Here is a 23439-nt window from a genome sequence, read left to right as displayed (position 1 = left end):
GCTGGGTCTTGCTGGCTGCCCGGGGCTGCCAAGGGCTTTGCATTTCATCTGGTGGCAGTAGGAAGCGCCGCAGCCAGGGTGGAGCAGAACCTGGTAGGTGTTCCCGAACACTGACATTTCACCCTCTGCCCCAACGTTTGTTCTCTCTTTCCCCCTGAACCATTTGCACCTAACTTGCAAACACTGTGACTAAACAGCTTATTTTTGCTAAGAGTGGAGGTGTTCTCTCCTCTAGCTTTAAAACAACCATCAGCTTCACAAATCTATGTTAGAGCTCCGCCTTTATCCAATGTGCCATCTGCACACCGGTTTTGCTGGTTTTCTAATAATGTCTTTTCTGGCATTTTCCTCTCCAACCTAGGGTCCTGCAAATGACCCTCCCGCTCCCTTTAAGTTGGAGCATTTGTGCTGATGTTTTGTTTTATGATATTAACATTTTAAAAAAGATCAATCAGTCATTTATTTATTTATTTGAAAGGCTGAGTTACAGAGAGGCAGAGAGAAGAGAGAGAGAAGTCTTCCATCTGCTGATTCACTTCCCAAATGGCCGCCAACGGCTGGAGCTGTGCTGATCGGAAGCCAGGAGCCAGGAGCTTCCTCTGGGTCTCCCACATGGGTGCAGGGGCCCAAGGACTTGGGCCATCTTCCACTGTTTTCCCGGGCCACAGCAGAGAGCTGGATTGGAAGTGGAGCAGCTGGGACTCGAATCAGTGCCCATATGGGATGCTGGCATTGCAGGTGGCGGCTTTACCCATTATGGCACAGCACCGACCCTGGTATCAACATTTTTAAGAATATAGTTCCTTCCTCCCCCCATTAAAAGTACCGTCCTCACTCAGTGTTTGTGAGACATCTCCCTGTGGTCAGAGATTGGGCTTGTGTACCGCAGGTGTGCGGAGGGGCTATCGCCCCTTCTTCAGAACGGCCTGTCTGGAGGTACACGAAGCCCACCTGCCCCTCCCAGGCGATGGCCATTTTGATCACCTGGTCTAAGGATTGCCGGATTACTCCACTGGAGGACTACTTTTTGTTCTCTCCCTTGCAACTAATCAAGTGCTTGTAGGAAGACATTTTATGATCATGTTTATGATCTTGTTGCTTTCAAAACCGCCACCTACACTCAGAGTGACGATTCTCAAGCCTGATCCACTCTTCACTGTCATGGGGCCGGAGCGATGGTTTCCTAACTCCACGCTGCCCTCTGCATTTGCCAGTTAGCCTTTGGCATTCGACTGTAGGCTTAGCTTCTGCTCCTGTTTGTTTGTTTGTTTAACCTATCTTTGGTTTGGACTTATTCTTCTGGGATCAGGTGCGATCAGGTGGGTTCAGGGTAGCACAGCCACACCTGACTTATGAATTCTCACATTTTTCCCAATGGTTTATGTTCATTACTGTACATACTTATTTTGGGGGCTCAAATGGACCTACTTTGGCCAGCAGGCACCCCCAGAGCTGATCCTTTTCTCCTAGTGATATGCTGCCATAAATTTTGTGGGGAGCACTTCCTTAATCTCCAACAAATGAGATGCCCCAAGCTTATCTTGAACCATACCCCAACCTGGACCAGTCTTTTCTCCCAGGCACCTAGCTTCCTTTAATGGTAGAAGTGTTAGAGATCAAGATCTTAAGTCTAGGTGTCCATCTAGAAAGAAATCTATACTCTCTGTTTTCCCCTTCAGTGAAGAGTTTTATAATTGAGCTTTGAAATTTCCATGTGAAAGGACTTTTGTCCTTTTGCTCTGGGTCTCTTCTTCTTGATTTTTCGGCTGCAGGGAGATACACACATGGACATAAACACACACACAAATCCAAGCACATTCCCACGGGTTTAATTCATTAGGAATTTATTCTGGGCCCTCCAATTCCAATCTACCCCCATAGGGCTGTTGTTTGCCTTCTCCCATTCCATGTTTGTATCTTCCATCTATAATGAGAACCCCCGTTCTTAGTAACTTCAACACATTTCCTCTTGTTGGAATTCCTCCACCCATACCATGACAATAAACACACCTCTGAAAAGGGTTCAGTATCTGTCCATCATTCTTCCCCCACCCGCCCCTATCCTGCACAAGACTGGATACAGCCACTCATTCTTCCCCTCCCAACCCCTTCAGTTTGGTTATGACATCCATTTGAATTAAAATTGAATTCAGGGGCCGACTTCAGGGCATATTAAGCCGAATCCCATATGGGCACTGGTTAGAGACCCGGCTGCTCCACTTCCGCTCCAGCTCCTTGCTAACGCCCCTGGGGAAAAAAGCAGAGGATAGTCCAAGTGCTTGAGCCCCTGCACCCACATAGGAGACCTGGAGGAGGATCATGGCTCCTGGCTAACGCACACCCTGGGGGGCAGCCGCTGAAGGCTCAAGCCCCTGGGTCCCTGCCACCCAGGAGAGAGTGCTGAGTGCTGCAGCCTAGGGGCAGCCTGGCTGTTGCAGGCCCCTGGAGAGTGGACCGGGGGTGGGGCATGTGTGCAGGGCTCTCTCTCATTCGGGAAAGGGAGTTCACTTGGGGAAGGGAGAAGTTGGTCTCTCCAAGTTTGGGCCCACGTAAGTGGCCAAGTCACGTAGCTCCTCGGCACCTCGGTTTCTCCAGGATGTAACACGCCCCTGCAGCATGCCCGGCCTCGGCCCCACCCTGGCCCGTGGCCCCGCCTCTGCAGCGGTCCGCCCTCGGCCCAGACCCAGTCCGTGGCCCCGCCCCTGCAGCGTGCCCCGCCTCGGCCCCTCCCCGTAGCCCCGCCCCGGCCCGTGGCCCCGCCCCGCAGCGTGCCCGGCCTCCGCCCGCCCCGTGGCCCCGCCCTGCAGCGTGCCCCGCCTCGGCCCCTCCCCGTAGCCCCACCCTGGCCCGTGGCCCCGCCCTGCAGCGTGCCCCGGCCCCCCCCTCCGCCCCGTGGCCCCGCCTCTGCAGCGGTCCGCCCTCGGCCCAGACCCACTCCGTGGCCCCGCCCCTGCAGCGTGACCGGGCCCCGCCCTGGCCCGTGGCCCCGCCCCCGCAGCGTGCCCCGCCTCGGCCCCTCCCCGTAGCCCCGCCCCGGCCCGTGGCCCCGCCCTGCAGTGTACCCGGCCTCCGCCCGGCCCGTGGCCCCGCCCTGCATCGTGCCCGGCCTCCGCCCCTCCCCGTAGCCCCGCCCCGGCCCGTGGCCCCGCCCCGCAGCGTGCCCGGCCTTCGCCCGCCCCGTGGCCCCGCCCTGCAGCGTGCCCGGCCTCTGCCCCTCCCCGTAGCCCCGCCCCTCCCCGCGGCCCCGCCCTGCAGCGTGCCCGGCCTCGGCCCCGCCCCCAGCGGCGCGCCGCCCCCGGCCCCGCACGGCCATTCGGTGGCGCTCAACGCGCCGGGCCACAGCGTCCACCGCAGTCGCCGCTCTCGCCGCCCCCGAGGCCTCGGGGCTCGAGGAGCGCGAGCGCCATGGCGGAGGCGCTGGCGGCCGAGGCCGTGGCTTCGCGCCTGCAGCGGCAGGAGGAGGACATCCGCCGGCTGTGGGCGGAGGTCCGGCGCCTGAGGGACGAGCAGCTGAGCGCGGCCGAGCGCGGCCCGGCCGAGGGGCCGTGCCCGACGCGGGAGGTGGCGCGGCTGCGGGCGGAGAACCGCGACCTGCGCCGCCGCCTGTGCCGCCTGCGGCTGAGCGTCGCCGAGGAGCTGGGCCGCGGGGCGGGGGCGGCGGGGGCGGCCGGGGCGCAGGTAACGGCGGGGGCGGGGGCGGCCGGGCGCAGGTGACGGCGGGGGCGGGGGCGGCCGGGGCGCAGGTGACGGCGGGGGCGGGGGCGGCCGGGGCGCAGGTAACGGTGGGGGCGGGGTCGGCCGACGCGCAGGTAACGGTGGGGGCGGCGGGGGCGGGGGCGGCCGGGGCGCAGGTAACGGCGGGGGCGGGGGCGGCGGGGGCGCAGGTAACGGCGGGGGCGGGGGCGGCGGGGGCGCAGGTAACGGCGCGGCCCCCCGCGCCCGCCCGCGGCCCGCCTGACCGCGGGTGTCCCTTCTTAGCTCCGCGCTGTGCAGAACCCCCGCGCTTCCTCTCGAGGCTGGTCCCGGGCCGCTGGGCAGGGGGCTGTGTCTGACGGCATCTCGGGTGGGCCCCCGGCCGGATGAGCGGCCCCGACCCCGGGTGGTGGGAGTCAGGAGGGGCGCGTCTGTCGCTCGTTCCGGCGCGGGGCTCTGGCCGCAGGGTCCGGGCCGGCCTCGCTGGGGTCAGCGACGCGGAGGCGGGCTTGGTGTTCTGACGGCTCCGGGTCGGCCTGGGCTCTGCGGGGTGCAGCCACAGACCCCCGCCGCAGGTGTTAGCTGTACAGGGGATCGGTGATAATGGAATGGAAGTCCACATCGCAGGCATTAACGATGCAGCATTTGATTTTTTTTTTTTTTTTTTAGAGTTACAGAGAAAGGGAGAGAGAGATCTTCCATTTGCTGGTTCGCTCCCCAAATGGCCCCGGCCCCGCCCCATAGCCCCATAGCCAGTGCTGGGCCAGGTGGACTCCTGGAGCCAGGAGCTCCGTCTGGGTGTCCTACGTGGGTGTACAGGGCCCAGACGCTTGGGCCGTCCTCTGCTACTTTGCGCAGGCCTTTAGCCGGGAGCTGGATTGGCAGTGAGGCAGCCTGGACACAGACCTGTGCCCTCACGGCGGCTTTGCCTGCTTCACCACAGCGCAGTATTTTGGTTCATTAAAGGGCCAGTTGACATCAGAACTTTGTCACTAAGGCACTCTCAGGCTGAGAAGTGTTCTTTAGTGACTGGTGCGCTGGCGACGTCTGCGTGAAATGGTGCAGTTAAGGTTTCTGGTGGCACCGCACATTTCTCAGTGACATTAATTCTTAAAAGTCTGGGGAGGGGGCGGTGTTGTGGCATAGCAGGTTAAGCCACCACCTGCAGCGCCAGCATCCCACGTGGTTGCTGGTTTGAGTCCGGCTGCTCTACTGATCCAGCTCCCCGATAATGCACCTGGCAAAGCAGAGGAGGAAGTTCCACGTGCTTGGGCACCTGCACCCACGTGGGAGACCCAGAAGGAGCTCCTGGTTTCATCGTGGACCAGCCGTGGCCATTGCCATACCAGGCCACTTGGGGAGTGCACCAGCAGATGGAGGACCTCTCTCTGTAAATCTACCTTCAAATAAATAAAATACATTTTTAAAAAAGTTTAGAAGGAAAAACTGTGCATAGCAGGAACATGAAATGTATGCACAGGCAGCAGTGAACCCTGGGAGATGGCCCATGGAGTCGTAGATGTGATGGGGAGAAGCCAGCCGTGCGCCTGGACACCTGCTGGCCCCCTCCTGCCTCGGGCTTCAGAAGTGTCACTCTTTCTGTCTGTGGATGCCAGCCCTTCATCATCTCTTTCAGCCTCCAAGTCAAAGCCAAGGCAAAGACACTGACAAGAAGAAAATGAAGGAAAGTGGGCCTGACAGCGAGGTAAGGCCCCGCTGTGGAACTCCTGTGAATGCTACCTGTGGGGCCGGGGCCAGAGGCGCCTTGGGTGCCCACATCCGTGCTGTAGTGTTGTGGGGGTTGGGGTCCCAGCTCTGCCACCGGTTCAGGCTTCCTGGTGGTACACACCGTGGGAGGCAGTGGGATGGTTCCAGTAGTTGGGTCCCTGCCACTCATGTAGGACACCTGAATTGGATTCAGGCTTCTGGCTTTGGCCCAGCCCTGGCTGCTGTGGGCTTTCGAGGAGTGAAGCAGCAGATGGGAGGTCTCTTGCTCACTCGCTCTCTCTTGCTGCTCCCTGTCTGTTTACCTTTCAAATAAATAAGGCTGGCGCTACAGCTCACTAGGCTAATCCTCTGCCTGCGGCGCCAGCACCCTGGGTTCTAGTCCTGGTCGGGGCGCCGGATTCTGTCCCAGTTGCTCCTCTTCCAGTCCAGCTCTCTGCTGTGGCCCGGGAAGGCAATGGAGGATGGCCCAAGTGCTTGGGCCCTGCACCCCCATGGGAGACCAGAAGAAGCACCTGGCTCCTGGCTTCGGATCAGTGCGGTACGCCAGCCGCAGCGCGCTGACCGCAGCAGCCATTGGGGGGTGAACCAACGGAAAAGGAAGAGCTTTCTCTCTGTCTCTCACTGTCTAACTCAGCTTGTCAATAAATAAATAAATAAATAAAGAGTTTAAAATATATAATAAAATATTACCTGTAATTTAAGTATGTCCATAGTAAATTACCTAGGATTTTTATTTTTTTATTATTTATTTTTATTTATTTTTTGACAGGCAGAGTGGACAGTGAGAGAGACAGAAAGGTCTTCCTTTGCCGTTGGTTCACCCTCCAATGGCCGCTGCGGCCAGCGCACCGCACTGATCCAAAGGCAGGAGCAGGTGCTTCTCCTGGTCTCCCATGGGGTGCAGGGCCCAAGCACTTGGGCCATCCTCCATTGCCTTCCCGGGCCACAGCAGAGAGCTGGCCTGGAAGAGGGGCAACCAGGACAGAATCCGGCGCCCTGACCGGGACTAGAACCCGGTGTGCTGGCGGCGCAAGGAGGAGGATTAGCCTAGTGAGCCACGGCGCCGGCTACCTAGGATTTTTAATAAAAACATAATTACAGATTAAATTTTTTTTGTGCTCCATTCATGTTTTAAAATTTTGTAAGTCTTAGTATAAGACATTTTAACTTAGAAGTGAACTAACTACACAACTGTATTTAATATTGAAGTGCCCCTTAGTCTGTTTAAGGTGAGATAGCAGAACTCTTCTCTTGTGTTCAGGAAACTAAAAGCTGCTTTTTAAAAATAAATCATTCAAGCACACGAGAAGTATGTGTTGAGCATCAGCTTTGGTGGGAACAAAGGAACAGTTCCTGGCCTCGGGGATCAGTCTGAGGAGTCAGACAGACGCAGAAACGGCTGGAGTGGAGCGAGAAGGTGCAGGCAGCCCTCCGTCTCCACGGGTTCCACTGCAGGGATCGGCCAGCTCCGATGGAGCTGTTCAGGAAAACGTTTCTGTCCTGAACACGGGCGAGCCTTTTTCTCTTGCCCTCATTCCTTGAGCAGTCCAGTGCGACGGCTGTGGACCCAGCACTCACATTGGCGAGTGAGAGCACACAGAGGATGTGTGCAGGCTATGTGCAGACATTGCACCATTTCCTGGGAGGGACTTGAGCACCAGTGGGCTTTGGTGTCCCTGGGGTTCCGGGACCCCTCCTCACAGACGCCAAGGGGTGACTGTGTGACGCACAGTGAGTGCTGTGTGGTGCGACTCTGCGTACAGCTGCTTCCGCAGTGGGAAGGGGAGGTGGGCTTTGAGTTGGACCCTGAGCGCTAAGAAGGGGTTTGGTCAGTGGTGCAGAGCGTGCTGGAGCCAGGAAGCAGTGTGACGGCGCAGACCTGCAGGTGCTGAGGGGGCAGTGGGCAGGGAACTGACGGAGCCGCTAGGAGGACGGGGCTGTGTGTGCTGACTCCATGGTGTTCCGATGATCCCCAGGTGCAGCACCGGCCACATTTCATAAAAGAAAGGTTGGAGCTCTTCCAAGCGTTGAAGGAAGATTCCCAGGCCCTGCTTCCGGTCCGTGAACAGGAGGACGCCGGCAGTGCGCTCACAGTGAGGGTGGCTGGTGGCGAGACGGTGGAAGGGGCCCGTGGGAGGACAACGCCGTATCAGGTGGCTGCTGCGATTAGGTAACCACAGTCGGGAGACAGTGCTCAGCACTACGTAACTGCCAAAGCCTGGGGGCAGTGCTGCCTGCTCGCTCAGGTGAATCAACTGAACAGCTTTTATCGTCTGGCTTCTAAAAGGGCCATTTGGATAAGTAATTAATTGAACGTCAGAACACAGTGTTTTTCACTTCAAAAGATCCAAGTTCTAATGTTCCAATAAAAATAAATGGTGAAAAAAATCTATAATCCTTGATAGAACATTTTATACTGACTTATTCATCAATCAAGTAACATCTGTGAGTTTAAAATATTATTATTATTATTATTATGTGAGAGGAAGGGAAAGAGCTCTCACTCTCCAAAGGCTGTCATGGCCAAGGCTGGCTGACTGATGCCAGGAGCCAGGAGGGCAATTCAGCTCTCCCATGTAGGTGGCAGGAGCCAAGGACTTGAGCCATCCTGGGGTCCAGATCACCAGGAAGCTGGAATCAGGGGCTGGAGGTGGAGATCGAATCCAGGCTTTCTGACACGGGGTGCAGGCATCGTGACTGGCATGGTAACCACGAGGCCACAAGCCTTCCCTCCTTGGGGTTTTTTGTAGATCTGTTAATTGTAGATTGAGAGTGTACGTGTTAGACGTGTTACCCGTCCTGGACCAGGACTTCAAGCTTTCCAGAAATTACACACATTCATGAAGGTGTATGTTTTCCTTAATGTTCTCTTCCTAGCATCCAGTACAGCTATGTGGGCGCTATAGCACAAAACCTCCAGGTAGGGTAACTTTTACTCTGGAAGGCAGACAGGCTCTGTTCACCCTAACCTCACCGGGGCCCTCGAGGCCCTCCCCGCCCCGTGTGATGTTTTCCAAGAGAGGGGGTATGCTGGGGGGAAATGGGTTTTTGAGGCAAAAATAAGTTTCTTGTTTTTCGTGGAGAAGCAGGTTGCATGTTGAATGTTAGGTCAGTGGTTCTCAAAGTGTGGTCCCCGGACCAGCAGGATTGACGCCGTCTGGAAACGTGTTAGAGAAGCAGATCCTGGGGCCTCCCCTCTCACCTGCCGAGCCAGTCGGCTGTCTTTGTCGTTCGGAGCCCTCCAGGGGCTGCTGGTGTGCGGTCCAGAGGCCCTTGGAGACGGTGGTTTAAGTAGGTCGACGTCAGACACTCTCCTCCGTGGCCTGGAGGTGAGCAGTCTCGGCTGGTGGACGACCCTGGTCCATGCAGTCGCTCACGGCTTCAGCTTCTCTCCGCCCTGGTGACCTGCCCTCCCCATGGGTAGGGTTTGTTGGGGTCCAGGAGTAGAAGCTGGGGCCCAGCCACAGACCTGCAGCCGGCAGGGGAAGAGAGGCTGAACAGCGATGCCTTGAAGCGAGGACCCTGGGGTGGCCCACTGCAGTCCCCCTCTGTGACATCTACGTTAGTCCATGACCGTGCCCAGCTGTGAGAGAACGGATGTTCCTGCAGCCAGCCACAGGCCCAGCTGGAGCATTCTTACCCTGAACGAGAAGAACGGTGTAGGGGTCAGTAGACCGTCTGCCATCCTCCCCTCCAACACCCAGACACCTGCAGGTGGGCACTCAGTATCCAGCACCCCGCCCTCCCCGGGGAGACAGCGCGGGTCCACATCTCAGAGCCTGGGACTCTCACGTGATGTGCGACCCCACCCCCCCACCCCCCCCCGGCTGACCACCGCATCCCAGTAACAGACTCGGAGGCAAGTCTGCTCCCAGCACACACGTGCGGTCAGCGTGCGACAGTCTCAGCGTGTCCGTCTCAGACGGGGAGGAATGCAGCGGACAGAGCTGCGGGGAGCTCGGGGGTTCTGTGGCCGCTGTGAGGCCTGCAGCCTGGCAGCACTCTGTGCAGCGTCCACCCATCCGGCCACCCTCGGCTGTGCGGAAGCAGCTCTCATCCGAGGCTCCCGGGGCCCCAGTTGGGCTCTTTGGGACGTTCATCGCTGTCTGGTACCCTGGTTCGTCCCATCTGAGGTGTGGGAGCTTGTGCTCTGGGGGCTGAACAGTGTGCTCAGCCCAGTTATTGCCGATGCACTCGGGGGGGCTGGGGCGTCTGAAGGATCAAGCAGCCCCAGTTGTGTGTGAGCTGGGCGCAGAGTGTGGTTGGTCATCGGCTTCCTTGGCCTCATATCCGTAGCAGGTCCCTGGTCTGTTTGCGCATGTGAAAGGCCTCCCTGTGCAGTGCACCTTCTGGACGAGGCTCGGCCTTTGTGTTTCGTGCATCCCTGCCTGGCTCGTTCCTCTCTCCCTCAGTTGATTGGACTGAAGGCAGGGGAACCCAGGCCTGTGGGAGAGGAGCACCCTCCCTCTCTGACGCCTGGGGAAGCCCTGCCCGTGCCCATCCCCCTGGCTTTTCAGGACAGCAGGTTGTCTCTCCAGTCTCGCAGGGCCCCGGATTTCTGGGTTCTTAGTCCACCGGAATTAGAGGCCACGAGCGGAGAGAGGCTCGGCTTGCGGAGCCCCGGCCCTTCTCTGCTTGCAGGTTGGGAGGCCGTCAGTCACGCTGCTCAGAGCAGCAGCTTCCTGCCTCCTACAGGTGCTCCCTCACGTGCTCGGGCGCCGTGACCACCGAGCACCACGACCGTGCTGTGCCTGCAAGTTCTAGCAGATACTTTGCTAGGCCATACAAGGGGTCTGGCTTCCACACCTTAGTGTCCATTTCCTTGTAACCGACTACTAAACAAGTACCACGTATCTTGGTTATTTTTAAAATTATTTTTGGGTTTTTATTGCCATATTTTTAAAGTCTAGGCTGAGCTGCTACAACAAAAGCACCACAAAAACTCAATAACTTGAGGTTGGCGCTGTGGCATAGTGGGTAAAGCTACCACCAGCAGTGCTGGCATCCCATATGGGTGCCGGATTGGGTCCCAGCTGCTCCTCTTCCAATCCAGCTCTCTGCTTGTGGCATGGGAAAGTAGTGGAGGATGGCGCAAGTGCTTGAGCGCCTGTACCTGCATGGGAGACCTAGAGGAGGCTCCTGGCTCCTGGCTTCAGATCTGTTCAGTTCCAGCCATCGCAGCCATTTGGGGAGTGAACCCGCAGATGGAAGACAACCTTCCTCTCTGTCTGTAACTCTGCCTCTCAAAAAAAAGAAAAGAACCAAAATGTTTAACAAATCTTGGTTCCCTCTGCAGCTCTTTAATAGCATGCTATAGAAGTCTGTCTCCTGTTCAGGAAAATGCTGTGATTTCTTGTTAGGTTTAAGAAGGAGGTTACCAGGGGCCTGGCATTGTAGGACAGCCGCTGTTCCAGTGTGATAAGCCAGCATCCAGTGTGAGCACTGGTTTGTTTCCCGGCTGCTCCACTTCCAGTCCAGCTCCCTGCTAGGGCACCTGGGAAAGCAATGGAAGATAGACCAACTGCTTGTGCCCTTGCCAAACACAGGGGAGATCTGGATGGAGTTCCTGGCTCCTGGTTTGGGCCTAGCCCAATCCCAGCTGTTGTGGGCAATTTGGGAAGTGAACCAGAAGATGAAAGATTGCTCTTTCTGTCTCTCTCTACCTTCACAGCAAATGAATAAATCATTTAAAAATGACTAAATAACACATACAAAATAGTACTATTCCAGTTTTATATTGATGTGTACGTCAAGTGAGCCAGCAGATGGAAGATCTCCATATGTCTCCTTGACACTTCCTCCCTCTGTGCCTCTGACTTTCAAATAAAATGAAGATAAAGGAACAAAAACATCTTAAAACATATAGAAGGACATACAACAAAATGTTAACAGAAATTTCTGGGTTGGGGGATTGTGGGTGATTTCTTTTTTCTCTGCTTTTCTGTACTTTCTAGGTTTCTTCTCTTGTTATTGTCAATAATTTTCAAACAATAAAAGTTCTTTAAAAGATACCATAAGAAAAAGAAAAAGATGAACGCCTTCATGAAAAGCAGGCAAAGGAAATACTTTATACAAGTAAAAAAGCTTGTAAATACTTGCTAAAGTTAATAATCGAATTAAAGCCATTTTCAACCCCACGTTGACAAAGGTTAAGACCTCTTTCGGGTAGTGTGATGTTTACCAGAAATCTTAAAGGCAAGAGGCCCCTGACCCAGCCGTTGCACTTGTGTGGACTGGTTTCCAGAGAGCAAGGCAGAAGACACGGGTGTGCGTGTGGATGTCTGTGCCGTGTGGGTGTGAAGGTGACCTCGGTGTGCCGGAGTCAAAGCCTCTGTAGTAAGTGTTCTCCCAGGATGCTTTGGAAGTCCACCTGCTGGCATGGAGAGAGCAGGCGATACAGTTACGTTGGCAGCTATGTTTCTGTAAAAAGTGTATGGGAGGTGGGGTAGGAAAAACATGAGTCCCTCAGGTACAGAACTCTAAGTGTGGTTGCTTCTGGATGTAAGATGCCTAAGTCATTTCTGATGTTTTCTTTGTCCTTTGTTTTCCAAGTTGTTACAGTGAAGGTGTATTACTTTTGTTCATAAAATAATTGTTACAAAATGTAAATAAAAACCTGTCCTATTATTTTACATTTGGACTTTATATAAAACCTGGAAATTATTTTTCCCTTTTAAGGACTCATTTACTACGCGGTAAGATTAACCCCGGGTGGCTTTTCTCTCTCTCACTAGCCGAGAGCTGGCGGAGAGCGCTGTGGTCGCCAAGGTGGACGGGGAGCTGTGGGACCTGGACCGCCCTCTGCAGGGGGACTGCACCCTGGAGTTGCTCACGTTTGACAGCGAGGAAGCCCAGGCTGTGAGTATGCCACGTCCAGCTGTGAGCGGGGCTGCTGACGCCGTGAGCCACCTGATGCGAGAGGCCGCATGTTGACGTCAGAGGGGACATTTCTGGCCTTCTAAGATTTAGAAGCTGAATATCAGAGTTCCATAAACATTTAATACAGTGTTCCTTGTGGAAGGAATACATACAAAAACTTAAATTTTTTAGGAAGTTCATATTTATCATTTTTTAAATTTTTTTTTGAGATTAAATATTTGAGTTATAGAGAAAGGTAGAGACAGACACAGAAAGAGGTCTTCCATCTGCTGGTCCACTGACCAAATGGCTGCAATGGCTGGAGCTGAGCTGATTCAAAGCCAGGACCCAGGAGTTCTTTCCTGGTCTCCCATCTGGGTGCAGGGGCCCAAGGACTTGGGCCATCCTCTGGTGCTCTCCCAGGTGCGTTAGCAGGGAGCTGGATTGGAAGTGGAGCAGCTTGGGCTTTAACCTGCTGCACCACAGCACCAGCCCCAAAATGATTGTTTCTTAAAGTTAGAATGTTTCATTTATTTAATCAATGTGTATTTGAAATGATTAACAGATTTTAAACATAGATTTAATAATTTTTAATTTAAAAAGTTTCTGAAGAGGCAGAGAGAGACAGACGAGAAAGCCCCCGTCCACTTTTTCTTGCCCCAGATGCCCTCCATGGCTGGGTGAGGCTGAAGCCAGAAGCCAGGAACTCAAACCACGTCGCTCACGAGGGGGCTGGGACCCCGCTCCTTGAGCCTTGGAAGCCTGCTGCCTTCCAGGATCTGCACTGTAGGGAGCTGGGACCAGGAGCAGGGTGGAGGGAAGGAGCGTCCCAGCTGGCATCCTAATGCTGTGACAGATGTCTGCCCCTACTTTGAAATTTAATGTGTGCGGAGAATTGGAAAAGATCATCAAAACTCAGATATCCTTCAAATACTTATTAATGTACATTTTTATAAAATACCACATTTTCATGTAGGTTTCTGATATTGTCACTTTAACTTTGCTGTCTCCCTTCAAGCAGTTTCTCTTCAACTCCATGATCTCCCATGAAAACCTAATGTATGATTAGCTTAGCTTACACTAATTGTGAAGCTTATGCTAAATTCCTTAATTTCTTATTCCAAAACTTAAGAACCTCATTATAATTTCTGTTTAAAATATGTGAAGTATAACCATTAAATGGTTAAACAATACAATGTAAACAACCCATGATTAAAAGTGACTCAGAAAATACAGTTCTCTAAACTGCTGACTCCTGCCTCAGCCAGGCCTGCCCAGCTCCGTACCAGTGCTGCCCGTGTGCGGCCTCCACTTGGCCGAGGTGCAGGAATCTTCAGTGCGTTCACCGCAGGCTTCTTTCTCTCTGTTTGCCCTCCTCAGTGTGCTGCCCCAGCGCACACCGTGAGGATCCGTGTGGTTACCTGCACTACCCCCCCCCCCCCAGCTGCATCCTCTGGTTTGTGGGTGGACCAGAGCAAGAGACAGCACTGTCCAGATGACTCTGAAGCCGGCCCCTTCTCCACTGACCTGTGTTCCTTCTCTCACAGCTGCGTCCAAGGACTGCCTACTTGCTATTTTGATCGCTGGAGTCCATTCCTCTGCAGCTGTGAAATGCTTTTTTTAGAATGGAAATGGAAGCATTTCTCTTAAACCCCTCTAGTGCATCCCATTGAATCTGGAGAAAACCCAGACTGCTCCCCAGGGCCTGCCTGGCTCGCTGGGGTGGAGTGGGGTGGGGGTCTTCGTTGTTGGGAGATGACATCCCAGAGCTCTCTCCGTCTCCCCCGTCAGCTGTTACTGCGTGAGGGCAGTGGGTCTGTTCCATTCACGGTTGTGCCTCCTGCACCCGAGAGTGCGTGGCTCAGCAGATACCGAGGTGTGGACCGAGCCCCAGCGAGGAGCTCTGGGCTGTCCTCAGCAGCCTGGCACGTCACACCCAGCCCCCTGCCCTGGGGCCGCTGTCCTCTTGGCTCTGAGCGAGTGTGTCAGGCAGCTTTCCGGTTGTGGCTGGTGCCTGCTTAACAGGGCTCTGTCAGCCCCAGACAAGGGGCTTGAGAAAAGTATGCGTGGGTTACAAAAATTTGTTGCACCAAAATAAATTTCCAATTCCATTTTTCTCCAGCTTTTTGAAGTATCCTCATATTTCTTGGTGTCTCTGGTTAGTTTGGGTTTCTAGATGAATTCTTTGGGAATTCAAACCCAGTCCACTCTCCGAACTTGTAGAGCCGATGACCCGGTTAATAACCGCGTGCACACGGCTCAGGGTGTCCCTGGCGGCCAGCAGGGGTTCCCTGGCAGCTCCTCTTTCCTGCTGTGGAGATGCAGGTCCCCTCAGGTCGGTGCCGTCTCCAGCAGGACCCGCAGCTGTCTGCATCCAGCTCAGGGGTACAGGGAAGGGCACTAGGATCTGGCACTCCTCGGCTGTCCCCTCACTCGGGGCCTGGGGCACCTTTGTGTGGGCTGCTCTGCTGGGCCCTGCTGGGTGTCCCGGGTGGCTGATCCCATTCCCCGGAGTCAGTGCACGGGGAAGCAGATGATGGAGGAGCTGAGACCCGGCTGCACTGTGGCAGAGGTTTACTCCAGAGCTGAGCAGGGGCTCTGGTGGACCGCAGGAGAGCTCAGACAACATCCTGTTCCCGTGGGCACTGAAGAGTCCCTCTTCAAATCAATGCACCCTTGTGTTATGGCATTTATCCGCTTAAACTTCATCCCCTGCTTCCTCACGCTGGTTTGCTGCAGATTTCTGTGACGCCGTTTGGTAGCTGACGGGCTGTGTGTCCTGTGCGTGCAGGTGTACTGGCACTCCAGCGCTCACGTTCTCGGGGAGGCCATGGAACTCTACTACGGAGGCCACTTGTGCTACGGTCCGCCCATCGAGAACGGATTTTATTATGACATGTTCATTGAAGACAGGTAACCCGCTGAGGCTGACTTGTGCACCTGTGATTTGGTGTTTTGTGGTGGTTACGTCTTAGCTCAGTCATTACGTACTGTAGATTGTGATTACAGATTGGATGGGCATTTTTGGAACATGTTCTTCAGTGAGTTGATTCCAGGGTAACTTCTCCAGCTGTTTCTTTTCGCCTAGAAGGAGGCTGTAGGCTGTGTAATCTAGTGCAGTGCTCACTTAGACCAGACCACAGGCTTGGCTCCTAGAGAGCAGTTAGTTCAGTTCTGCGAGGGTACAGTCACCCTCAGCAGACGTCTTGCTGTGTGGAATGCCAGGCGGGGCAGCCTGCAGAGAAGCTGGGGCTCCCTAGGCAGCAGGCCCAGCCCCAGTGCACCCCCTGCTCTGCCCTGCCCACAGCCCTGCAGCATGTCCCCAGCTGCACAACTGAAATCCCAGGGCCTTCCCGGTCCTCCCGGCCCCTCGGCGTTCCCATCCTGCTGGTGGTGCACGTCTGCCACTTTCCTAAGTAGTTTTCTGTCTGTCCCTGCTGCTCTGACTTCTGCCTCACTTCAGACCCTACCCCTCGTGCCTGGACAAGTGCAGTGCAACTCGCCTTTGCTGTCACCCCCACTCCTGCCTCATGACCCCCTGCCCAAGCGTCAGCACCATGTCACTGCTACGGACAGACTTGTTCCGTCTGCACTGTTGTACTCACAGCCCTGCACTGTTTTTGTCCAAGGTACTTTTTTTTAAAAAAGGATTTATTTATTTATTTGAAAGTCAGAATTAGAGAAAAACAGAGGTCGTCCATTCTCTGATTCACTCCCCAGATGGCTGTCACTGCCAGCACCCAACAAGGCTGGTGCCAGGAGCCAGGAGCTTCATCCACGTCTCCCACATGGGTTGGGCCATCCTCCGCTGCTTTGTCTAAGCCATTAGCAGGGAGCTGGATCTGAAGTGGAGCAGCCAGAACATGAACTGGAGCCCATATGGGATGCTAGTGGCACAGGCGGTGGCTTTACCTGCTAGGCCACAAAGCTGGCTCCTGTACACATTGCTTCTGAACCCAAGTGTGGATTTTGTTTTTGTTTTTGTTTTTTTTGCTATACCAACAATGGAGTCTAACTCTGGACGCCGTTTAGGTATCCGACAATTCAGTTAAGTTCTGTCATTACCCAAAACTGGCACAGACCCCACAGGCTGAGGGCACAGTTTCACAGCACTGCCCCAGCTGACCGGGGTGGAGAGTGGCAGGCAGCGAGGGGCTTCTCTTCCCCTGTACCCTGGGTGTGTTACCCGACGCTTCCTCAACCCCATTGCTTAGGGTTTGGTTTCTTCACATGCAGGCTGTGCCGTTTTGCTGAGGAGGCACCGTTGGTTAAGTCATTGGCCTGTGACGTTGCGCTCGATCTCCAGCCCCTCCCCACTCCACAGAGTTGGCAGTAGGAGCTGAAGTTCCAGCGCTCTGCCCGGCTGGGGTCTCTGTGGCAGCAGCTCCCATCTGAAGCTGTCGAGAGGCGCCTAGCCAGGTGACATCTCATTAACATACAAGACGCTCTTACCGCTCTGGAGATTCCAGGGCCTTAGGAGCCCTGTGCGTGGGACCCGGATGGTCAGGGATGTGCTGTTGAGGAGGATTTCTGTGGCTGCCTACACGGGGTTCTCTGCTCGGTGTGAGTGATGGAGCAGGGAGCAGACGAGTCTGTCCTAGGGATGCTAATGGTCAGGTTGGAGACGACAGGCAGAAACAACCCACCGCCTACCAGCAGGCAGCAGTGAGTTTGTGAAGGAGGATGAGCCAGGCTGGGCCGGTGGTCCGGGAAGGCTAAGGGGACATTGAAGCAGAGGCCAGAATGGAGGGGGAGCAAGCCCTGAGGATGCTGGGGGTAGTTGTGGACATCTGCAGGGAGACTGTTTTGGGCCTGGTGGGCCTGCCCTGGTGTGGGGGTCAGCCAGCCTTGTGTGAGCACAACCTCCCAGCTGCAGGGGGGTGGGGGCCTCAACCAGGGGACGGCTCCTCCCAGCCTAGACCGCAACCAGGAGGCCAGGGACCGGGTGAGCACTAGTGTACTGCGCCCAGCAGAGTCCCGGTGGGTTCAGGATGAGGCAGACCCTCTGGGAGCAGAGTCCTCGGAGCCCTTCAGGATTGGCTGCAAGATCTCCTAATGGTTCCCTGTGGGCTAAAGGCGCAGGTCAGCCTTCGTTGAGGCCTCTGTCTGCTCTCCAGGCAGTAGGAGAGTGTGCAGACGCCTGACTTCCTTCAGCCCCAGAGCCGTGGGACTCCAGGCCAATTTAGAAAGTGTGTCCACAGTGCCCAGAGCAGTGGGACACCAGGCCGATTTAGAAAGTGTGTCCACAGTGCCCAAGGCAGTGGGACACCAGGCCAATTTAGAAAGTGTGTCCACAGTGCCCAGGGCAGTGGGACACCAGGCCAATTTAGAAAGTGTGTCCACAGAGCCCAGGGCTGCGGGAGCACGAGCAGGGAGGGTCTACTGAGTCCTGCCTGCTCTTTTCAGAGCCGTGTCCAGCTCGGAGTTGCCGGCCCTGGAGAACATGTGCAAAGCTATCATCAAAGAAAGGCAGCCTTTTGAGAGACTGGAAGTCAGCAAGGAAGTCCTCCTGGCAATGTTTAAGGTGAGCTGGAGACGCTCCCGCGTGAAGACCTGGACCAGGAACGTTGAAAGCAGTTCCTGTGGGTGGTCTTTCTCCCCCGAGGAACCGACTGCTCACCAGAATGTCCCAGAGTCTGGAGCCCTTGTCACGGTGCTGGCCACTTGCCACGACATTTCCCCTCTTTCTCTAGTGCCTGACACTTTTAAGGCAGACGGAGGTGGATCGGGGCAGGTGGATGCTTTTCCTGTGTGTGTTTACAACTCTGATTAATTCTGAGTTGCTGGTGTTGGACTGCTGTTCCCACGACCCTTCCTAGGGCCTGTATTAGCAGGAAGCTGGGGTTGGGAGCTGGAGCCAGGGCCAAAGTCAGGAGCCCGGAACTCCGTCTGGTCTCCCACATGGGTAGCAGGGGCCCAAGCTCTTGGGTCATCTTCCACTGCCTTCCCAAGCCATTAACAGGAAGCTCCATTGGGAGTGAAGTAGCAGGGCCTCAACCTGGTGCTCCTTTGGGATGCTGGCATTGCAGGCGGCAGCTTAACCCACTGTGCCACAGTGCCAGCTCCAGATGTGGGCACCTTACCTGTTCTGTGTAGAAGTTTTCAAAATGTAATTGTATCATCAGTTAGTATGATTTTGTTTTTACACAAATTAAAAATGTAGCTGTATCCTCAGAATTTTATTTATTTCATGTAGTTAACATCAGATATTCTAGAACAGTGCTGTTTGGTAGATATGTCATGCAGCCTGCAGATCTGAGCCATGTGCACAATCTTGAATTTCTGGGGGCAGCGTGGACTGAAAAAAAAAATTCTGGCAACTATGATTTAGAAGTAAAAGAAAGGTGAGATTAGTAAGATATCAAAAATTCCATTTCAACATGTAGCCATTATAAAAATAATGAGCAGTTTTTTAAAACTTTTATTCGAAAGGGAGAGAGAGAGAGAGAGGGAGGGAGGGAAGGAGGGAGGGAGGGGCAGAGAGATCCCCCATCGAGTGGTGCACTCCCCAGATGCCTGCGACATTCAGAACCGGACCAAACTGAAGCCAGGAGCTGGGAGTTCGGTCTTGGTCTCCTGTGTGGGTGGCAGGGACCCAGGTACTTGAGCCGTCACCTGCTGCCTCTCAGGGCGCACGTCAGCAGGGAGCTGGCCTGGAAGCAGAGGAGCCAGGGCTCCAGGATGGGATGGATGCAGGTGCCTCAAGCAGTGTCTTAGCCACGGCCCCAACACCCACCCCAACGATCTATTTTGTGTTCTTTCCTCCCCACCCACTCTAACACAGTCCATTCTGCATTCCCAGCACAGCTCATTTCAGATGAGTCTTTTTATTTTTAGCGATTTATGTACTTATTTGAAAGGCAGAGTTACAGAGAGAGACAGAGAGACAGATCTGGTTCACTGCTGGTGCACTCCCGGAATGGCTGTAATGGCGGGGGCTGGGCCAGGCCAAAGCAGGGAGCCAGGGGCTTCATCCAGGTGCCGAGACCCAAATACTTGGGCCATCTTCTGCTTTCCCAGGAGCATTAGCAGGGAGCTGGATCAGACGTGGAGCAGCTGGGATTCACACCTGCGCCTTGTGGGATGCCAGCGGTGTGGGCAGCTGCCCCCAGCACTGGCCCCTGTGGCCCCTGGGCTGGAAGTCCATGTCTCTCGTGACTCAGCTCCTAAGAACATCACAGGCTACTGTGCAGTTTTTATTGAAAAAGTAGAGTTGTGTTTTTTACTTAAACAGTTTGTGTATTAGTGTGTAAATGTTTCTCTTTGTAGTACAATAAATTTAAATGCCGCATTCTGAATGAGAAGGTTGATACTCCGACAACCACGGTTTACAGGTGGGTGCGTGGTGCATGTGCATGGTTTTCAACACTGATCTCTGGTGGAGGTGAGGGCAGGGGCAGGAACAGGGCTGGCTTTATGCTGGACGGTCTGTCTGTAACGTCCCGTGGTCCGCACACTGCAGTGAGCAGCTCCGGAAGTTTAGGACCTAGGGGAAATGCCTGTCTCCTCCTTGGCACTGACACACACATTTTATTTCTGGGAGTCAGCTGTGATGGGCTCTCTCCCTGTGGGTGAGATTGTGTTCACCCGACACCTTACCTCCAGCGGGCTGAGAGGGAAGAGCGCTTCTGTTCCTTGCAGCCACACTTCTGTCAACAAGGCCGTGGCCGCTTCTCTCGCCGTGGTCTCTGCTCACACTGCACTCCCCACGGCCCACAGCCGCTGTAGTAGGGTGTTCACATGGCACAGAAACAAACTATAGACACAAAGGCAAAAAAGGCAAGTGCAGTCAGTGCCGGAATCACTTAGCCTAGCACTGGGCTCCCAGCCCCTTTCATCTGCCCAGTTTTGGAGCTGCCCTCTGGGTCCTGCTGTCTTTCTCTGCCCGCCAGCTGGCTGAGTGCCGCTGGGCCCGTCACGGTCCCATCTTGGAAGCCTTGCTGTGTGTATAGTTATGCTCACAGAGACCCCTGCCAGGGACACGTATGTTCCACGTCAGGGCTTTATGGTTCTCTGGTTCTCCCCTTTGTGCAGAGCTGAGTCGGAATACCACGTTTATCTTATTTTTGCTATTCTTTGACCTGATAACGTTTTTATTTATTACTTGAGTCAAGTAAATGTTTGTGTAACTGTTTTAAGGTTAAAAATAAATGCAGATATGGAAAATATATGCTAAGTTTCAAATTCCTGGCTTCTGACGCTTGATCTTTTGGTGTTTTAAAAGAATATTTCCCAGGTCAGTGTTGACCATTTTTATATCCAGTTTGTGCAGCTTATATTTAATTTTTGAAGGAACAAAGAGCTTTTCCCTGTGAGTGTTGAAGGATAGGAGCTTTGAGAGCTTTCGTGCCAGCAGGCAGCCCTTTGCCTGCGTGCTGACCTTCCTCGTGGACGGGAGCGTGCGTGAAGCCTGGTCTTGCAGAGAACCGGCGTTCCCTGTGTAGAGCTGTGTTGTGTTTGCTCATCTGGCAGCCAGACCCTCTGTTTATTCGTCATGATGTTCACTCCTGTGACCTTCAGGAGTACTTGAAATGGGTTGAAATCGTGAAGGCAGTACTTCCTTCACTTGAGTCAGTTGATGTTAAGTGACCTTCCCTCTGACCAGGGCATTCACATTTTGGCTCGGTTAATATCTGTACTGGAAGAAGAGCCTCTGCTTACGACACTGGGGTTCTCGTTCATTCTGTGTGCGAGGGAAGCCCCAGCTAAAGCCTCGAGTGTTTTAATCCCAGTTTAATAAACTGAGAAACAGCCCGCCGCTTCGTCATAAAACCAGACGTCCTCAAACACGCACCTGGCTGCATGACTTTGGAATATCCAGCTAATGTGCTGTGAGTCGGTGTCGGACGGATTCGTAGCTTCCTGATTTCATGGCTCTGGAGGTTCTTGAGAGCCTTGGGCTGTGCTGGTTAACATGCACAGTTTCTTTTGGAAGATGTTCTTTGGATTTTGAATTTGAGCAAAGGAGAGTAGGCTGGGATCCAAGGCTAGATGCATTGCTTCATTCCTCGACCCCAAATTAAAAATGGCCCAAGACATAAGTCAGTGAAAGCCCCCGCGTCAGCCGTGAGAATGTGGTTGATGAGGAATAGTCCGGTTGCTGTAACTGTGCTGGGCATGGCTGGAATTTCCCTGCAGGTGCGGTCCACTAATTGACCTTTGTAAAGGGCCCCACGTTAGACACACTGGGAAGATCAAAGCCATCAAAATTTTCAAGGTGAGGCTTGACTTATTTATCAATGTAACAAACTTATGTAACCTAGATTATAAGGCATTTTAGTCCTATCTTTTATAGCCTGAACATCATGATGTTTTAAAATACTTCATTCTTACTTGTCTAAAAATAATGCTTATGTGAATTTTGACAGTTAGAACACCATATATGACGTTTATCATTTAACCTTATTGTAAGTGTTAAATGCATTTCTTTTCCATGTATTTTTAATTCTGTACAGTGGTTGTCTGGAGTCACCTAATGTGAGCCAGACCAGCTGTTTGCATGGGAGAAAGGTGTGCTCCAGGAAGAAGAACAGGGCACATGAGGGTGCAGTGGACCGGGTGCTGCCCTGGGAGTCGGGAGGGGTGGGCTGGCTGTGCAGTCCCAGCCTCTGACAGCTCCAATGCAGGACTGGACAGTAGCATCGCCCCGGACTGGCGAGAATCAGCATGAGGGTCTTCTGGCACCAGATGCCTTCCCGACATCAGTTATCCTGAGGGGCTAGTGGCAGAGTATGCGTATGGACCTATAAGACGTGCATATGTGCTTACCAAAATCTTGTGTGATGCTTAGAATTCTTCAACTTACTGGGAGGGCAATCCTGAGATGGAGACCCTGCAGAGGATCTACGGGATATCCTTTCCCGATCCCAAGATGATGAAAACCTGGGAGCAGTTCCAGGAGGAGGCCAAGAACCGAGATCACAGGAAAATCGGGAAGGTATGTCCCCTCCCCGTCACTGCTGGTGGGGACATGCCTGCCGGCTTCTCGTTATGCACCATGAAGTGAAATTTTTGGAAAATATTTTGTTTTTCCTTCTCTCTTCTGTCTTCTGTTTTTCTGGCTCTTGTAGACTGCCATTGAACTCTTGCATGATGATACCCCAAATATCTTTTAACCTCTTCCCTTCTCATATCTTTTATTAGCTTTTTTTTTTTTTTTTTTGACAGGCAGAGTGGACAGTGAGAGAGACAGAAAGGTCTTCCTTTTCTGTTGGTTCACCCCCCAATGGCCGCTGCGGCCGGCACACTGTGCTGATCCGAAGCCAGGAACCAGGTGCTTCTCCTGGTCTCCCATGGGGTGCAGGGCCCAAGGACTTGGGCCATCCTCCACTGCACTCCCGGGCCATAGCATAGAGCTGGACTGGAAGAGGAGCAACTGGGACAGAATCCGGTGCCCTGACCGGGACTAGAACCCAGGGTGCTGGCGCCGCAGGCAGAGGATTAGCCTAGTGAGCCATGGTGCCGGCCTTTTATTAGCTTTTAAAACTTGTATTCTTCTCTTATTTTAAAAAAAAAAGGTTTTATTTATTTTCCTTTTATTAGAAAGGTTAACAGACACAAAGAGATGATTCATTCATTGGTGCACTCCCCAGCTAGCCAGGACTAGACCAGGCTGAAGCCAGAAGCCCATAACTCCACCTAGGCCTTCCACAAGGAGGCATTTGGCCGTCCGCGGCTGTCTCCCGAGGTGTGCGTTAGCAGGAGATTGGATCAGAAGTGGAGCAGCCGGCGCTGTGAGCAGACACTGTGCTATGGCTGTGGCCATCCTGAGTAGCAGCTGAACTGCTGCACCAAAATACCTGCCCCTTTGCTTGTTTGTATCTAATAGAAAATGGTTTTGTTTTGTTTTTTTTTTAAACTGTGCGCAGCTGATAGCAACTTTGGCATTTGAGAGAGCGGCATGCAGAGAGCGTGAGATTTGACAGAGGCAGACCTGGTTTTCATCAGCTCTGCCACTTAAGAGCTGTGTTAGATGATAGCTGTGCTCATCCCTCGTGGAACTCCTGTCCTTGTCTCTCTTGCCGGATGGCTTTGTTGGGCTGGCGTGAGCACGGGCATGGGTGGGGGTGCCCGGCTCTGGGTGGCCTCAGTAAGTGGCAGGCGTGAGACATTGGGGCATCACTTAAAGCCCACCCCTGCAGTGAACTTTCCTGGTCTTTT

General features: G+C 54.0%; 1 protein-coding gene across 3 annotated transcripts in view; it reads left to right on the top strand.

Annotated features, from left to right (window-relative positions):
• Positions 1 to 3327: 3327 nt before the first annotated feature.
• TARS3 (threonyl-tRNA synthetase 3) overlaps positions 3328 to 23439 on the top strand; it is a 49221-nt gene continuing 29109 nt past the window's right edge. Inside the window, exons 1-9 of one of the 3 annotated variants that reach the window (XM_062204978.1) lie at positions 3328 to 3678; positions 5330 to 5398; positions 7398 to 7591; positions 12156 to 12279; positions 15071 to 15192; positions 17686 to 17803; positions 19549 to 19613; positions 21418 to 21496; positions 22070 to 22216. In XM_062204978.1, coding sequence (XP_062060962.1) covers positions 3406 to 3678; positions 5330 to 5398; positions 7398 to 7591; positions 12156 to 12279; positions 15071 to 15192; positions 17686 to 17803; positions 19549 to 19613; positions 21418 to 21496; positions 22070 to 22216 — 1191 coding nt within the window. In that variant the 5' untranslated portion in view covers positions 3328 to 3405. Of the gene's footprint in view, positions 3679 to 3835; positions 3852 to 3899; positions 3918 to 5329; positions 5399 to 7397; positions 7592 to 12155; positions 12280 to 15070; positions 15193 to 17685; positions 17804 to 19548; positions 19614 to 21417; positions 21497 to 22069; positions 22217 to 23439 lie in introns of those variants that run through there. The other 2 variants (XM_062204981.1, XM_062204980.1) reach the window with 2 other exon arrangements.

The sequence above is a fragment of the Lepus europaeus genome, chromosome 11 (genome assembly GCF_033115175.1).
Source record: "Lepus europaeus isolate LE1 chromosome 11, mLepTim1.pri, whole genome shotgun sequence".
Taxonomy (NCBI): Eukaryota; Metazoa; Chordata; class Mammalia; order Lagomorpha; family Leporidae; genus Lepus; species Lepus europaeus.
Note: the sequence above shows the minus strand (reverse complement) of the source record. Positions and strands in the feature narration are given on the sequence as shown.